Genomic DNA, 17,382 nt, shown 5'->3' on the forward strand with positions numbered 1-17,382 from the left:
CCTAAAGGAGTATATGGATTTGTAACCGTGCATTTTACACAGCCCACACTAGCTGCCACATAAGTGCATACAAAACAAGCACTGGTGTTGCCAATAGGTTTCGCATTTGGAAAGTTGGAGCTCTTGGTTTTGTAAATGACATTTTATATTTATATATCGTTATTGGCATTGTCAATAACAATATATAAATATAAAATATCATTTACAAAACCAATAGCTCCAACTTTCCAAATGCGAAACCTATTGGCAACGCCAGTGCTTGTTTTATTAATCAATGTAGTGAGACTGTATGAGGGCCACTTCTCCATTCTGCGAGAGCAAAGCCATTGATAACACCGGCCACTGAAGAGGGTGAGGCATATTCTTTTGTGCTGGAAACCGAGCCTCTCACGTCACTCTTCGAGAATCAAAATGCTGTGTGCTCTGCTGCAAGCCCCCACCCACCTAAATTCAATCAGCTCTGTGGTATTAAATGCAGATGTGTTCTAGGCACACCGAGATAATCTGCATTATCCGTGAATTACTGAGCCAGTAACAGCTCTAAGTGGCTGCATTCCATGAAATGAATTCCACAATATCCCCCCGCATCTCATTTAAGGCTGTCTGCGGCTCCTGGGGCGAGGCCGGGTGACAAAAAAGGCGGGAGGAGGACAGGAATGGGAGTGAAAAGGCGAGCGGAAGCTGGAGAGAGCAGAACAGATGGGGAGAAAAACGGAATAGTGAGGATGCACAGATAGTGACCAGGACAGAAACTTGATCGGAATAGGCAATGGCTAGAACACGGTGAACAAACAACAGTAGGGGAGAAAGGTCCCTGCTCACAGTTGCATAACTAGCATAAACAAGGATTGCTTTACAGTCTTTAAATAAACCGGTCTGTGACGTAAGGCTTAGGAGGGTACAAGGGAAGCCGGATGGGGGCGGGAGAGCCTGGTGGGGGGCGGGAATGCGAGCGAGGGGAGGAGAAGTGTGGCAGGCAGATGCGCGGAGGGAAGCGGATGGGGGCGGGGGTTTCTGTGTTTTCGAATGAATGCTGTTTGCGGATTAGGGAGATGCGTATGCTTGTGTGGTCACGTGACCCGCTTTTGTGGTCACGTGACTCACATGCACTGTGAAGAAACCGCAGTGGTTTGACGAGTAGATCAAGCCCTTGAATTTTCGCCTATTAAATTCGCAAGCGAATGATAATAGGCGAAACCTAAAAATCACTCCCCTGCAAAAGAAAACAAAAAAACATTTACAACGGCAATAGGTATAGCTTTCGTTAATGTGAGACCGATTGCATTGCAAATACTTGTTATGTATAGTTAACAGCAGTTCTTTTAATTTGTGGTGAGGGAAACGAGACTGGAATTATTCCATAACATACTTATTAAAATGTAGAAATGTAGAATACTTGCACTGTAGTGCCTTTAATGTTGAACCAGTAATATCGTCATACTGCTATCTATCTCCTTGAAATCATGTGCTTAAAATATTGAAGCCTTAAAATATTTTTTCTGTTTTTAATTCACTGAATAGTGTCAGTCTTGCTTTTTTTCTTATACTACTTGAAATCACCTACTACACTCATAAATAGTTCTGCTGTTAGTTAAACCCTTTCCCCAGTTACTCTCTGCCTCCCTTTCAGGTCGAAGCCTACCAGACCTCGCAGCTGTTTGGTTTGCTAAAGATATCTTGGGGACATTTAGAAAGCTGCCCCAGGAATTAATTCCGTCTGTTGCTTACCATTGGCTTTGCAACTCCTACTTTCTGCCTTTCTACTTGTTGTCTTTAGACTGTCCAGCTTGAGTTCGTCCCTCCTGTTGCTCAAACCTTGTTAACTGTAGTCCTCATCAAACTCGCTTTCTGTTAACAGACCTTTAAATCTTGTTCTTTTCTTGTCACGCTTGCTGTGCATTCAAAGAAATGGGACAAATGTCAAGCTCCCTCTTCCAAGGGAGCTTGGTGTTAACTTCTCCCACTTTGAAGTTAGACAAAGAAGAGTAATCTGACAATCCTGCTGTGTATCCATGTAAAAGGAAAGCGTGTAGAATGTTTTATTTTCTTATCCCCTCTTCAATCTACCCCTCTCTACTTCACTCCAATCTACCACATGCCACTTAAATCTACCCCACTCTAGTCCAATCTAACTCATTCCACCCCACTCCAATCTACCCTACCCCATTCTACATTACCCCATTCCATTCAAACTAAACTCAAAATCTAGTAAAGCAACAGTTATTGTAAGCATTATTATTTAGCAGAGATCATTCAGTACAAATACCATATTTGCCTAAAGCTAGTTTCAGTGTTGTTTGTTTGTTACAGTTTCCTGGTAATATGTTAAACTAAGTACACAGTAAGTATCTGGTACATCACAGCCATTGACACTAGTAGCAAAGATTTTCTTGAAACAGTAATAATCAAAGGTGCTCAGCTAAAAGGTGCTAGTAATCGAAAACAGGCTGTATTTGGAATTGCTAGAACTAAAAAATTGAGAAATTGTTTGACGCCTTGACTGTAAAACGAAGGATACATTGAGAAGCAGCAATGCATGATGGAAAGATGCAATCAAAAGGTTTGATTCAAGAGCGACGAAAGCATTTTGAAACATTTCTCTTGAACCACTTTTTAAAGAGGAAAGGCTGAAATATCTTGTATTAGCTCAACTACCCATTTTTTAACGGTGTTGTTTCCAAACTTCAATGACTACAACGTTGTTATGGCAAAGGACATCCCAGCAGAGGCCTATTCTATTTCTGCATGTGGGTGCAGGCTATAGGACTGAGACAACAAGTGGACCCTAACTTGTCCTTGATGGTGTAATGTTCCATAACGCCTTATGGAGAGACTTGGAGGCTAGTGGCAGTTTATTCAAAAATTGTAGAGTAAAGCTATGGTTCGTACTTTGACAGTACTATGTAAATTTTGTGTACTGCCTCATAAAAGAGATTTTCCAATGGATTAAGGAAGGGTGTTCAGGCAGCTTGCAGGAGCAACTGAAAATGAACGATCATTCTGACCATTTCCAGCTCAAATTTTCTTCCGACATGTAGTCCCCAGCAATGTATTTTTAACTTGGCTCAGGATCAGCATGGGAAGTTAAAGAAACAACCGTGGAAACTTGTTTTAATGCTTACTTTAGAAAGAAAAAATACCAGTGATGGACCACAATGCTGTTATGCAGTGGGCACGAGTAGGATGCCTGACCTGTGAGACACACTCATAGGTCATTGGTTTGGCTGGTCACAAGTAACCGTTGCCTTCAGTGCTGAAAGCAGAGGGGACAGAGTCTGGGTCACTTGGGAGTGACCAGGGGCTTGGTAGATTAATGCCCACCAATGTCGGGTGCTTCAAGTTGGGAGATGGAGTCCTCGACTCTGCAGCCTCGAGAACCAGGAGATGTCTAGGATGATCAGGAGCCGAATACAAGCTGTCCCATGAAGGATGTCTAGTGCTGAAGGGTCGGTGTCCGGCGGGAGCACCAACAAGCCTTGGCAACGGCAACCCACGCAGAAGGTCAAGGAGGTGTACGGTTTGGACCAGCAAGATCCAGTAGACTCACCAAACACAAGGTAGTCAGGGCGAGCCTGGAGCAACCCTGGGGAGCCCAAGAAGTTGACCCTCAAGTGACCCACAGACCGTAGGAACTGGAGTTGCTAGAGGACCTCAAACGATTTTACCAAACAGACCACGGAGCACTCCGTGCGAGGAGGTTGAAGTTCTTGGTAGGAAATGGTGCCAGAGGTTGGGGCTACTCGGAGCCCAATGCACTTGTTCGGAAACCGCCAACAAGCATATGCACATGCAAATGTACGCGGGGCACAGGGGTTCGGGTATTGCAGCCTCCACAATGGATTCTGACCTCAAACTTGGTGAGAGGGGAGCTCAGGCCTCGAGGGGTGTAGAAACCTACCTCCTGTATTGCTAAAGCCTTCAGAGTCCGTATGAGCTGAGGATCAGCAGACCAGACAGCAGTGTAGCCGTGCCTGCGGATGCAGGGAGTGACTCCTTTACTCCAACGGAGATATCTTTGTTTTTCTTGATGCTCTAGAGGTCCTGCACGGGTCCTGTATGGTGCACGGGCACAGAAGATGTAGGAGACTGAGTGGGAGACTTAGTTGGACCCAAGCAAAGTCCAGAATGTCCAGACTATCGAAGTTCAGTGGTTACTTGTTCAGAATCTTTTCCACATCAAATCTAAGGTCCTACAGCCAGGTAAGCCAAGGAAGAGGTTTGGCAAGATTCAGGGGACACTCCCACGTCCTTTGTCCAGTTTCAAGCCTGAGCGGCAGCCACCGGCTTCCAGGACTGGTTTGAACTGGACTATGCACAGGGGAAAAAAATGTGCCCCTCATGCAGACTTTCAGTCCCTGGTAAGCGCATCCACCCAGCCCTAATACGCTAAATCCTGTCCGGGAGGTGGTCACACCTCCCTGTGACAGCATGCCTATTGTTCTCCCTTCCCCTGCTCGAGCTTGGCTCAGCAGCTGAAGGGCAGAAATGTGTCTCTGGTCGGCAGCAACCATTTTGTGCTGCCCAGTACTAGAAGGCTGGTACCGGGAACACCAGAGACCTCACAAAGCTCGCTTCTGAGGGGTGGAATCATACCTCCCACACTGGTTACCGGTGTGAGGGTATGATTCCAACATGTTTGACACCAAACCCGATCGGGTCTGTTTCTGCGGTTTTAGAGTTGGTCATCACGCAGTCGCATAATGCCACTCTATTTGTCGTCAATCGCTGCTTCACTGACAACCCGGGAGAATGGACTCCGTAGGCTGCTGGGGTGTCCTGCTCATGCAGTGGCACCCTCTCACTTAGAACCAAGCACCCTGCCTTTAGGATTGTTAAGGCATGCTATAGGGGTGACTTATAGGTTTTAAGTGCAGTGACCCTTAGATGTAGTAAACCTATATCTTAAGTAAGTGGTGCATGCACCAACTTACACAGGCTGCTATGGCAGACCTGTAGTTCCATTTTCCATGGCCTCTCACGGATGGCATAATACATGCTTCAGCCCATGGGTGGCGTCTGCGGTACCTGTGCCCTGGGTACATGTGTACCATATACTAGGGACTGACCAGGGTGCCCCTGTATCCAATCTGGAGTGTACTTAAGTACATAACATAACAGTTAAGAGAGAAAGCAGATAGACTGGGGTCCTGATTAGCAGGATCCTAGTCAGACTAGTCAAAAACAGTTTTACATTCAGCACGACGTGGGGGTTACCATGATAAGCAGATCCTACTTTCCTACATGCATTTAAAGAATCCCAGTCGTATTTTGCACTAAGTATTATCCTTTCCAACAGGGAAAGTCACACTGACCTGTTAACCCTGTGAGTGAGCAAAGCTGGGGCTCCATCAAGACTATAACTCGAGTCTGTACAAGGCTTTGAAAAGCATGCATATAGCATATAATTTTACACTTATTTCAGTAAGCAGTTGCCCCAACCACCGTTGTGTAACTGTTTTGGGATCATTACTTTTGAACCACATAAATTTAACCTCTTATTTTCTCTGTAAGTCATTGTTCTAGCTGTTGTACCCAACACACTATGAAGAAAAGGTTATGCTTTTGATATGTAATATGTTTGACTGGACATTGACGGGTAGCGATTGCGCTGACATATGTTCTTGTGTCTCTGGCATCTGCCTTCAGACAAAGCTGTTTGGCTTAGAATGCTTGCTATAGTAACCTTTGGAGAGTGAAAGAAATGACAGCGCCCTTTTTTAGCCATTGCAGTCCGATAATCCAGAATGGAGGGAGTGACAGAAGTCAAAACACCCGGTATCATTTTTTCAGCTGTTAGGTGCACCAAATGTCTAACTTTATCTTGCTAACTAAAACGCTCTGGCACTGGAGCCCATACGACAATTGAATGACTAGAAAGTATTGCTATGCGTACAATCAGAAGCACCGGCTAAATAATTAATAACATGCCCTTCATTTCCGTTATTTTACACAAACATAATTAATGTAGATAGGTTCTCAATGAAAGTATGCATTTACGGGATAGATGTCAATAGAAATGTCCCAGTAACAGTGAACTAACAACTGGAGAAGAATCAGCAACACTAAAGTTTGTGGTTTTGGAAATGAGGTGTAGCAGTAAGAAAGTGACACAAAGTTAAGGATGAATTAATCAATATACTCAGTTATTTTTAAGAGAGATGTCTAGTGTCCTGTGTGTTGATTCCAAAACGACTGACACAAAAGAGCAACTTGTGTTTGAAGTTAAACTAGTTCTGAGATGCTATCTCAATTTATATCCTCCTGGAAAGTGGACTATTCAAATAAAATGATACAGAGCTACAAAGTAGGCTAATATACTGAACACCCATCATAGTAGAGCCAATACCAAAGTACTGTAAAAGCTAAAATTAAACCGCATTGGTATATCTACCTGTAAGATTGGTTCACGCTTAATTAATATTAGGAATAAAAAACTCATACCTACCTTACTTTCTTTACATTCTGCCCTGCTTTTTCTGCCTCCAGATGTTCTCCTTCCTGTTAAACTATGTGATGAATTCTTCTTCTATAATTCAGCATTTTTTTTACAACTTGGAGTGAAAGGCACAAATGGAACCGGCACCTTACAAGCCAAATGTGAAATTTCCAAGCTTGCATAAAGTAAATTTAGAATTCTTCTTTATGGGTTTTGATATCAAACATGAGCATTGAGAATCCCATCCAGATAATTTTCCAATATATCCTAGGAAAACTAACTACATAAAAACTTGTGACCCGCAGGACAAATCATATTCCTCCTGACTGTACTCCCCACAGTGAAACACTTAGTCATTTCTTCTTGTAGACATTTCTGCCTCTCCAACTCTGAGGGCCCGATTCAAAGAACTAACGTAAGACAAAATCCTAAACTTACTACCATTTTGGTATTCATAGAAGAAACTCATTTTTGTTATTCACAGAAGGCACTTACTCATTTTGGTATTCACAGAAGGCATTTAATCATTGATGAGTAAGTGCCTTCTGTGAATACCAAAATGAGTAAGTGCCTACTGTGAATACCAAAATAAGTAAATGGTAGTAAGTTTAGGATTTTGTCTTAAGTTAGTTCTGTGAATCAGGGGGCAGTTCACACCTCCATGCTAATTAGAAATACATGGCCCCATAAAGATAAGACATTGATGCTAGTTTCAAGCTGGAAGCTTGGAGCTCTTCTGTGGTAAGACAGCAGGTAAGGCTCTTGTGCGGGAATCTCCTGCCTGACAAGGGTGGGTGGTTTGTTGTGTAGGCAGTAGTGGCGCCTACCCTGGATTGTACAGTGCTTCCTGACTGGCCAAGCCACTGGCGTGTACTTCCTCTTACCTACTCACAATTCTGCCAGCTGTTGAACACAGACCCACCGGTAATGACAGCTTGGCCACTGTATTCTGTCACCTCGGCTGCAGACTCCTGTCACTACGCCCTGTAACCACCTTTATCTGCTCACCTTAATACCCTTTCACTGCTGCCCCATATTACATGAATCGCTGCCCATTTCTCGTGCGCCGCTGACACTTATTGCTTGTGCCATATGGTTTAGCCTTTTGTTACTGTCACCAGTCCTGTGCATTCTCTACTTAACCGCCACTAAAAGTCTGTGGGATTATTTGCTCGCGATCCCCTGTTTCGTGTTTTGGCCATGCACTGCTGATCCCAAGCACGGACACTGGCCGTGTTTCTACCTCTCCTATTGACTGCCCTTCTAGCCAAAGATTACAGCTGCTCCTTACAGTTATATTTGCACGGTGGTATTCCTGGTTGGCCTCTCAGTAATGAGATTAGGTATTTATTAGTGCTGGGATGTAAGAGAGGACCGCCAGCCCACAGAGCCACAAATGCAGAATGCGACTTTCACAAATAAACGTGCACACACAAGCCATCTTAAAGCCTTTAGTGATGAGAACAGTCTTGCAGTGTCTGTAGTTTTTCTGTCCCTCAAAGTAGTAGTGGTCTTGCAACTCAAGAAATGCTTTAAGCAGGTTAATAAGGTTACATATTCTTATTTAGACTTTCCTATCTAATTTTAAGTTTGCCTTTATGAAATTCTTTTGCTATGGGGACTTTGGAGCACTGTAGTAAAGGGAATACATATTGAATTTTGACACTGTTGCAGAATTCTTCACCCACATGAAAGCAAGAGGGTGTGTATTGTTATCAAGGATAAAGCGGGAATTACATTGAATGTTCAGTGTGGTCATCTTTCTTACAAAGTTAAATAATTGCTCTTGACCAATATATGCTCATTGTAAGTAAGGGCATCAGTAGAGTTGCAGTTCTTCCTTTGAACAGTTACCCAAATGTTCAACTGAAAAATCAATAAGGGTAAATATTTACAAAATAGAGCTTGGTTCAAGAGCCAGGGTTGTCCTTACAGCTAAAACCTGGGGACTTTGCAGTTTGCCTCAAACCAGGGGTTCATATTCACTTGCGCAGTTTATTTTGGCCTAAGGTAATCAATGTTCGTTTGGGGACGATGTGTATCAAATTATATTAAATGATGTAAAGAGTCTACAGATTCCTTAAATTGACTGTTTTCTTCCTTTGTCAGGGTTTCTCGGAGTCTCCAGATCTTGAGTTTGAGTATGCAGACACCGATAAATGGGCTGCAGAGCTATCAGGTATGGAAGAATTCAAACATTCTTAGCCTTTCTCTTCATTTGTTAGTAGTTTCTATAAATGTGTCTGCATATTATTTTTCAGTACATGACAATATTATTAGGAATCTCAGTTGTGAATTATTCTGTTTTACCCCATACAAGTCTGTCCCTCTCACTAACCTGGTTTGTTTCTAATTTTTCTCAGATTTAACACTCTTAGCTAAGCCCTTTACTTCATCAGATAACGGTGTGACTGCCTTACTTTAAAACGTGGTGCATCTTCTCTTCGTTTGACTTGCTTTTGCTCATAATCCGGGCCGTGTTTTTTGGAAACTGGCAAAAGTTAGCTACTGGATACATCAATATGTAACTAAATAGCCACTTACTGGTATATCTATTCATTTTTTTCATGTGGCATTTTTATATTTATAAGTACTGTTCACAGTTTCCCTCAGTCACTATCTAAAGTAGAAGGCTTCAAACTTTTTGATGCAGAGAGATGGGAATTGTGACTGATTTGTGTGATATTGACTAAAAATAATAGCTAGCAGCGTTGGTAAAGCCAATAGATCTGCCTTGTTTTAGGTGTATGTGTTTATTGTGTGATGTATCTGGATCCGCTAACTTTAACTCAGATAGAAGCACAAGCACAGGATTCAAAGTCACCTTTTTTTGGCCACACACATAAGCACACAGGGCACACCTTTTGTGAAAGATTCCTAGTTAACCTTTGTGGCCATATGCTTTTTAGAGACCCCACCTTTCCCAGAGCGCAACACACACACACACACAGTGCCACACACACACAGTGCCACACACACACAGTGCCACACACACACAGTGCCACACACACACAGTGCCACACACACACAGTGCCACACACACACAGTGCCACACACACAGTGCCACACACACAGTGTCTCTCGCACACACTGTCTCTTGCACACACTGTCTCTCACACACACTGTCTCTCACACACACTGTCTCTCACACACACTGTCTCTCACACACACTGTCTCTCACACACACTGTCTCTCACACACACTGTCTCTCACACACACTGTCTCTCACACACACTGTCTCTCACACACTGTCTCTCACACACACTGTCTCTCACACACACTGTCTCTCACACACACACTGTCTCTCACACACACTGTCTCTCACACACACTGTCTCTCACACACACTGTCTCTCACACACACTGTCTCTCACACTCACTGTCTCTCACACACACTGTCTCTCACACACACTGTCTCTCACACACACTGTCTCTCACACACACACACACACACACTGTCTCTCTCACACACACACACACACACACTGTCTCTCTCACACACACACACACACACACACTCTCTCACACACACACACTGTCTCTCACACACACACACACTGTCTCTCACACACACACTGTCTCTCACACACACACACTGTCTCTCTCACACACACACACACACACACACTGTCTCTCTCACACACACACACACACTGTCTCTCTCACACACACACACACACACTGTCTCTCTCTCACACACACACACACACACACACACTGTCTCTCACACACACACACTGTCTCTCACACACACACACTGTCTCTCACACACACACACTGTCTCTCACACACACACACTGTCTCTCACACACACACACTGTCTCTCACACACACACACTGTCTCTCACACACACACACACTGTCTCACACACACACACACTGTCTCACACACACACACACACACACACACACACACACACACACACACACACACACACACACACACACACACACACACACACACACACACACACTGTCTGTCACACACAAAACTCTCTGCTCTTGTTCCCTACCCCCCTGTTTCTACCCTGCCCCGTCTCCAGCCTTGCCCCCTCCCCGGATCTCTTGCTGCCCGGTGCCAGCCTGCTCCGCCTTGCTTCACTGCCAGCCCCCTCTAATCGCAGCAGTGATGAAAAAACTTTACCTTTTAATTACAACCTACACTTAGCCCAAAAATAAAAAATATAGCCATACAAACGTTCATTCAGCTAAAAATGCAGGACTGAATGAAAAGGGCGACCCTAGCCTGAAGCACTGAGCACTGAGACGCTGCGAGGGAGTACTTGTCCCGCTGTTTGCTCACCTGTGAACTCTGCTACTGCTACTCAGCTCCTCGCTGCTCCCGCTGCGCGGGAGCCGCTTCGCTGTGGGAGGACCCACCAACGCTTGATCTCGCCAGGACTCTGACGCCGGAAGGAACATCTGTGGAGGCTGCAGGGGAAGCGCGGCAGGGACTCACTATCCCAGGAGTCCCTGCTTGACCACGAGACATCCGGTCAGCGCACCCCTGCGTGCCCCGCCCCCACCGGCAAACCGGCCAAATAGCGAGCAGTAGTGCTTCCCAGTGCGACCCTAGCCTGAAGCACTGAGCACTGAGACGCTGCGAGGGAGTACTTGTCCCGCTGTTTGCTCACCTGTGAACTCTGCTACTGCTACTCAGCTCCTCGCTGCTCCCGCTGCGCGGGAGCCGCTTCGCTGTGGGAGGACCCACCAACGCTTGATCTCGCCAGGACTCTGACGCCGGAAGGAACATCTGTGGAGGCTGCAGGGGAAGCGCGGCAGGGACTCACTATCCCAGGAGTCCCTGCTTGACCACGAGACATCCGGTCAGCGCACCCCTGCGTGCCCCGCCCCCAACGCCCATCCTACAAGACCAGAGGAGTGTACGTCTTGCGGGACGCAAGCGGGACGCCGGGCTAAGCCCGGGCAAAGGGCGGGCCGTCTGAGGCCGTCCGAGGTTGGCCACGGTTGGGTTGGGCCTGGTCCCTTGGTTCCCTGCCCCGAGAACGAGGGCTCAGTGTACTTTCACGTAAGTGTTCGCTTAACGTTAGTCGTGTGGCAACAGCAAAATGCCTCCTAAAAAGTTACCTATAAACAGCAACTCCATAGAGAACTACCTGGTACAAGTCGTTGAAAAAATCAATTGCGACAGGAGAGCTTCGCTGGGCATAGATTCACCAATTCAATCCCCTTTTATAGACATTGAGTCAGAGGATCCCTTTGGCCTTGTGAGCACTTTTAGTACAAACAACGATACTTCTAACCCATTTCCGGATACCATCATTATCCAGCCTAGTGGCACCGTCGCTGGTCTTGAAGAGCGTAGCGCCTTGGAGGCAGAGCCAGAGCCAAGTACTAGTCTTGAGCGCCATATCTCCCCACTAGTACCTGCCCCGGGAAAGCGGGAATGCCTAAGATCAGCTAAAAATAAAGCGGCTAAACCCCCGAGGAAGCATTCTGAGGAAGACGAGTTAGACTTGTCCAGTGAAGCTTATTTAACACTCACAAACGCCCAATTTAATAAATTACTGGCCCTGATGGACTCTAAAATCAAAGCTGTGGTTAAGCCTCTGGTCAGTAAAATTGACAAGCTAACATCTGAGGTCACCCGACTGGAAGGACTATTACAGCAAACCATGGGTGATTTAGGGAAACTCCCGGATAACGTCGCAGCTAAAATAGAGGAAGCCTTAAATACATCGGTATCCACAGTTATTAGTGGACTCATCCCTACCCCCGTTCCAAACCCACCACCAACAAATAACATTACTAGTAGTACCCCTTTTGGTGCCCCTCTGTCTGCACCGACCTCGGCTGCTGTTGCTGATGATCCATCCACAGAAAAAGGGACTTTCGAGCTTGTGGTTGAAGCTTCCCCATTGGTACTTGTCCTTGCCAATGTTCCTCCTTTGGCTCAAGGAGAGCGGGAAACAACATCTTCTCTAATTAACAAATCTCTATCATGGCTGACCAACAATATGGTAATCACTCCATGGGGAAAACAGCAACTCTCCCAAGAGCTCGTCAAAGCTAGAAGGGTCCAATGGATTGGGGACAGGGTGAAAAAGTTTCAGGGGGAGTGCGTCGTTCTACACTTCTCCGACCCTGGGGTTTTGCCTAACATCCTACCTAATATCCTACCACCACAAAGGAGATCAACCTCTATAGTTCCATTGACTCTGGATTTTTTCTATCCCAGAAAGGGTAGTGGTCCAAACGCAAGTATCCTAAGAACTAAATGGAACATTGTGACCAAAAGAGGGAGGAAGGATGTTGCATCTGTGGACTGGGGCCTGGGGCTAGAAAATCGTTTTTCTGCACTCTCTAATTTAGAGGACTGCGATTGACAACCACCTATTGGTAACCCTATTCCCTGGTCCTGTGCTGACAAAAGAACTTCTGACGCAATCAGCAATCTTATAACAGGCTGTACCCAGGGGTATCCGCTCAATGATCTCCCAGGTCCATCAAATGCATTTACCATCAACCAGGCCAATAGGGGCAGGGCGTCACTTAAGCCCACTACAAATCCCTGTTCTCCTATGATACTTATCCCGAAGGAAGAAATAGGCTGTAAAATTATAAGCTGGAACATCGCCGGAATTAGCACAAAAAGGAGTGACAACGAGTGGGTCTCCTTCGTCGCAAGCCACGACGTTATTGCCCTACAAGAAACTTGGGATCTGTCTTCCAATCAATGGTTGGACGGTTTTGTCGGCTTTTCAGTCGCGGCCCGCCCCAGTGCTGCAGGCAGAGCGAGGGGAGGTCTCTCGACCTTTTTTTCTTTAGACCTCTCTGGCACGCTGAAAAAAATTGACTATGATTCCCCAAATTGTTTAATTGTGGAAAGGCAACTATGCCCATCAAAAAGCATTCTGTTCATCAATTTCTACAACTCAGTTAATAAGGAATTTGGGGGCAATAACATTACCCAACTGGACGCATTTTTAACTGCTTTCATCCAAAATTCCCCCTCCAGTCATGAACTGGTGTTAATGGGAGATTTTAATATCCACCCCTGTAATTTGGGTTGCACTATTTTAGGAGTCACGGAGGCCGGGGAACAGGAGGGCCCACACTTCGAACATACCAGGCGTGGTGAGGATTTGGAGGATTTTCTAGCCAAATTTAACCTCCTTGAATTTTCAGCAGGAGAGGGGGTACCTAGAGCAACAACGTTCAAGGGCTCCCCCATGGGTTCTATTATTGATTATATTTTTGTGACCTCTGCCATTTTTAATTGTATTATTTCCTACTGTACTGTGTTTTCGCCTTTTAGTGATCATAATCCTGTTTTCCTGTTCATCCGTTGGGGGGGCGCTCTGGGTCCCATGCCAGGGCATACTAAACAGGGTTTCACCCTTCGCACAACAGACCAAGGCAGGCGCTTGAAATGGGGGAATGTGGTACCAGATGAGTTTTACACTAGCATCGGCCAAAAGATTGAAGAGCACATCAAAATCTGCCAAGATTCGACCGTGACAGGTAGTGACACCATGGCCGCCTTTCAATCTATATGTCATATAGTGGCCGAGAATCTTACGGTATCAAGGGGTAGGGGTGAACAAAAGCTGCATAAATGGTTTGATTCTGCTTGCACTAGGGCCCTTAGAGACCTAAAATCGGCTCTTAAAGCACAACCGAGGGACCGGGCTTTGGTCTCAGCATTAAGAAAAGAGTATAGGGCCGCTACTAAGTCCAGAAGGGATAGCATCAAGCAGGAGCAGGAGTTTACAGCCGCAAACACCGCCCCCCCCCCAAATACATGGGCTACGTCCACCATAGTGCCTATATTTAAAAAGGGTAGAAGGGATGACCCAGGGTGCTACCGGCCCATTTCTCTCCTGGACTCTGCTATTAAGATCCTGGGCAGAGTCCTTTTAGTGAGATTAAGAGATAGCCTGGAGGACTGCGGTGGCCTGGCTGACATACAGTATGGCTTCAGGGAAAAAAGGGGCACGCTAGAGCAGTGCTCAAACCTGCACCTTCTGATTTCCAAGTATACGGTGGCCAAGGAGGGGACCCTGTATTTAGCATTTATGGACCTCTCCTCGGCCTTCGACTTGGTCAACAGAACGAAACTCTGGGAAATCCTAATTAATATGGGAATTGACGCCGACTTGGTGGCTTTTATAGCTTCTTTGCATCAGGACTTATTCGCTGCTGTAAGAGTAACCAAAGAGGGAAGATGCACGTCGGGATTTAGATCACTACGGGGCGTTCGGCAGGGATGCATATTGGCCCCCCTGTTGTTTACCATCTATATAAATGACCTAGGCAAGTATTTACTTGAGGCAGCATGTGACGTACCGCGTGTAGGAGAAGTCAAGATCCCTGCGCTCCTATACGCGGACGATGCTGTACTCATTGCACGCACAGGGGTATGTCTCCAAAAATTGTTGGATGCCTTTGGGACCTTTATGGACCGACTGGATCTGAAGGTTAATGCATCCAAATCGCACACCATGGTTGTAGGGTTACAAGGGAAAAGCGGCAAGAGAGGAACTAAAACCTTCTTCTGTAGAGGGGAGATTGTGTCAGGAGTCCCCGTGTTTCCATACCTGGGCGTGCTTTTCGATAGCAGGGGTACCTGGGGCCCACAGATACGTGCAAAAAGCCTAGCGGTTACAAGAACATCCAGGGCCATCTTAAGTTTTGCCAAAAGGCTGGGACATAGACCCATGAAGGCAATCATCCAGGTTTACAACAGTAAATCCCTTCCCGTGGCTCTGTATGGCGCCTCCCTATGGGGCTACGCACGACTAGAAGAAATCCAGGTAGCCGAAAATAGCTTTTTACGTTCAGTCCTGTCCCTCCCCCAATCCTCCCCGGTTTTTTCCATTCACACAGAACTTGGTTTGGAATACATCCAGGACAAACTGAGACTGGCCCCATTAATATACTGGCTAAAGTCTTGGTTAAACCCTGAACTTCTGTTAAATCACATGATTATGAGGGATGTGATGAGTTTAGAGCACAGTCAAAAGATACCATGGATGGCGTATTTGTTCAAATCTTTTAATGAATTAGGACGACCAGATCTATTTACCTCTCCCTCGTGTATCACAAAGCAGGATGTGAGCGCTATAAAAAAACAGTTTTTGTCTAGGGCATATATGTTGCGAGAAGAAGTCGAACTATCAAAACCATCTGTTCGAATGCATTATTTGTCACTCCAGTCACCTGCAATTGAACCCTATTTATGTTTTGTTACTAACCCGTTCCATAGATTTTTGTTAACAAAATTCAGATTCAACACTATTCATTTTTATTTAGGCCATTTTAATACCTGGATGAAACCTGAGTTAGCTCCCCCATGTACTTGTGACAATTTTTCTGTTCAGGACAGTTTACATTTTGTTATGTTTTGCGACTTCTTCTCCGACCAAAGGAAAAAATACCTGCTACCAGTCTTAAGAGATGCGGGCTTCTCCCAGGTGAGACCAGCCATGTTATATTTGAAATCAATGGGTAACATCTGTATCACTTTCGCCATGGCCAATTTCCTTGTGGCAGCAACCAGAGCTAGAAGGGGTATGATTTTGGAAATTTGACGTTCATAACGTGTTTCTTAAAATATTTTAATGTACTGATTTTCGTCTAATTAACTTGCTTATAAATGAAATTGTTTAATTCCTTTTTAAATTGTAAATAATATTGTTTTTATGTACTTTGTATGATTTTAACAAATCGAATAAAGTTAATTTGACTGACTGACTGAAAAGGGCGCATACGATAATTTCACAAACCTGCACCTCTTAGAGACACTTTTATGTCCCAGAAATGTTTGCTACCCTAGAGAGCCAGCTGGAACGGGAAGGGGTGAAATTGTTTAGAGTCAAGCAAGGAGATGGAGGGCAGAGTGAGATCTGGGCACCGAAAATATGGCATAAACTGGAGTGATCGAAGCAGAGAACATACAGGACTGGAGGGGGGGGGGGCACTGGTAGTAATCGAGAGAAAGAAAATGGAGACGGGCTGCGGCCTACGAGAGAGAGGATGGGGTGAGTTTGGGGAGGTGAAGGAGGTGGGGCTGAAAGTGAGCGCGAGAACTCAAGGAACAGAGTGGAGAGTGAGAGGCATATATGAAGAAAAAGACACAGCGAAAATAAGAGGAGCAAGATCGGGAAGAGAGAAGCGGGGCGGGGGGAAGGGGGAGAGGTGTTTGGAAAGAGTGGGGGTTACGGTGGTTCAGAATCAACAAGATCCAAAAGGTTATTTTTGTAAATCCTACAACCTGTTTTTGAAATGAAACGTAAGGTTACCTATTTACAGCAGTTTCCTCATGAAATCAGAAAGATTCCGTCACCAATGGCGGAATGTGCGTCAGACTCCAGCACTCGTATGCCTCCTACAGCGTTTCACAGCCTCCCCTGGGGCGGGATGTGTGTGTGTGCCTGTGTGTGTGCCTGTGTGTGTGCCTGCGTGTGTGTGTGCCTGCGTGTGTGTGTGTTTGTGTGTGCCTGCGTGTGTGTGCTTGTGTGTGCGTGCGTGCGTGTGTGTGTGTGCCTGTGTGTGTGCGCGCGCGCGATTGAGAGAGGCGAGAGGCTGACTTGCTGTTCACAGTTTCTGGGAAGCGCGTTCACAGACAAGAATCTGCTCGTGCACCGGTCTATACCACTTGGAAGGCATCACAACCACAGTAGGTCTTGCTGGCGACAGCGCTTCGCGCTGCAACGCCAGGACGAGACCTAAAAAGGAAGAGGGCAAAAAGGAGAGAAATTGAATAAAAGGAAAGATGATTAGTGCAGTAAAAGAGAACTTTCCTCTTTTTCCTAAATTGTATGTAGTTTTCCTAAATGTTACCGACCTGATGAGCTTTAATACACACATTAACTCAGAATGACTTTGAGCACAGCCTCCCCAAACGAATTGCCAATGTTGTTTATCTCCTCGTGACCAAGCGGCTCTAAACCATGTCCTTCAGCCTAAAATTCAAATGACAAA

The 17,382-nt window shown here is 45.6% G+C and overlaps 1 protein-coding gene across 2 annotated transcripts in view; it reads left to right on the forward strand.

Moving 5' to 3' along the window:
• The window catches only part of STRIP1 (striatin interacting protein 1), a 287,397-nt gene that overhangs the window by 17,272 nt on the left and 252,743 nt on the right, over positions 1 to 17,382 (forward strand). For both annotated transcript variants that reach the window (XM_086923587.1, XM_086923588.1), the window contains exon 2: positions 8,546 to 8,615. In XM_086923587.1, the coding sequence (XP_086779713.1) occupies positions 8,546 to 8,615 (70 nt within the window). The remainder of the gene's footprint in view (positions 1 to 8,545; positions 8,616 to 17,382) is intronic.

This window comes from Lissotriton vulgaris, chromosome 5, assembly GCF_964263255.1.
Source record: "Lissotriton vulgaris chromosome 5, aLisVul1.2, whole genome shotgun sequence".
NCBI classification, from domain to species: domain Eukaryota; kingdom Metazoa; phylum Chordata; class Amphibia; order Caudata; family Salamandridae; genus Lissotriton; species Lissotriton vulgaris.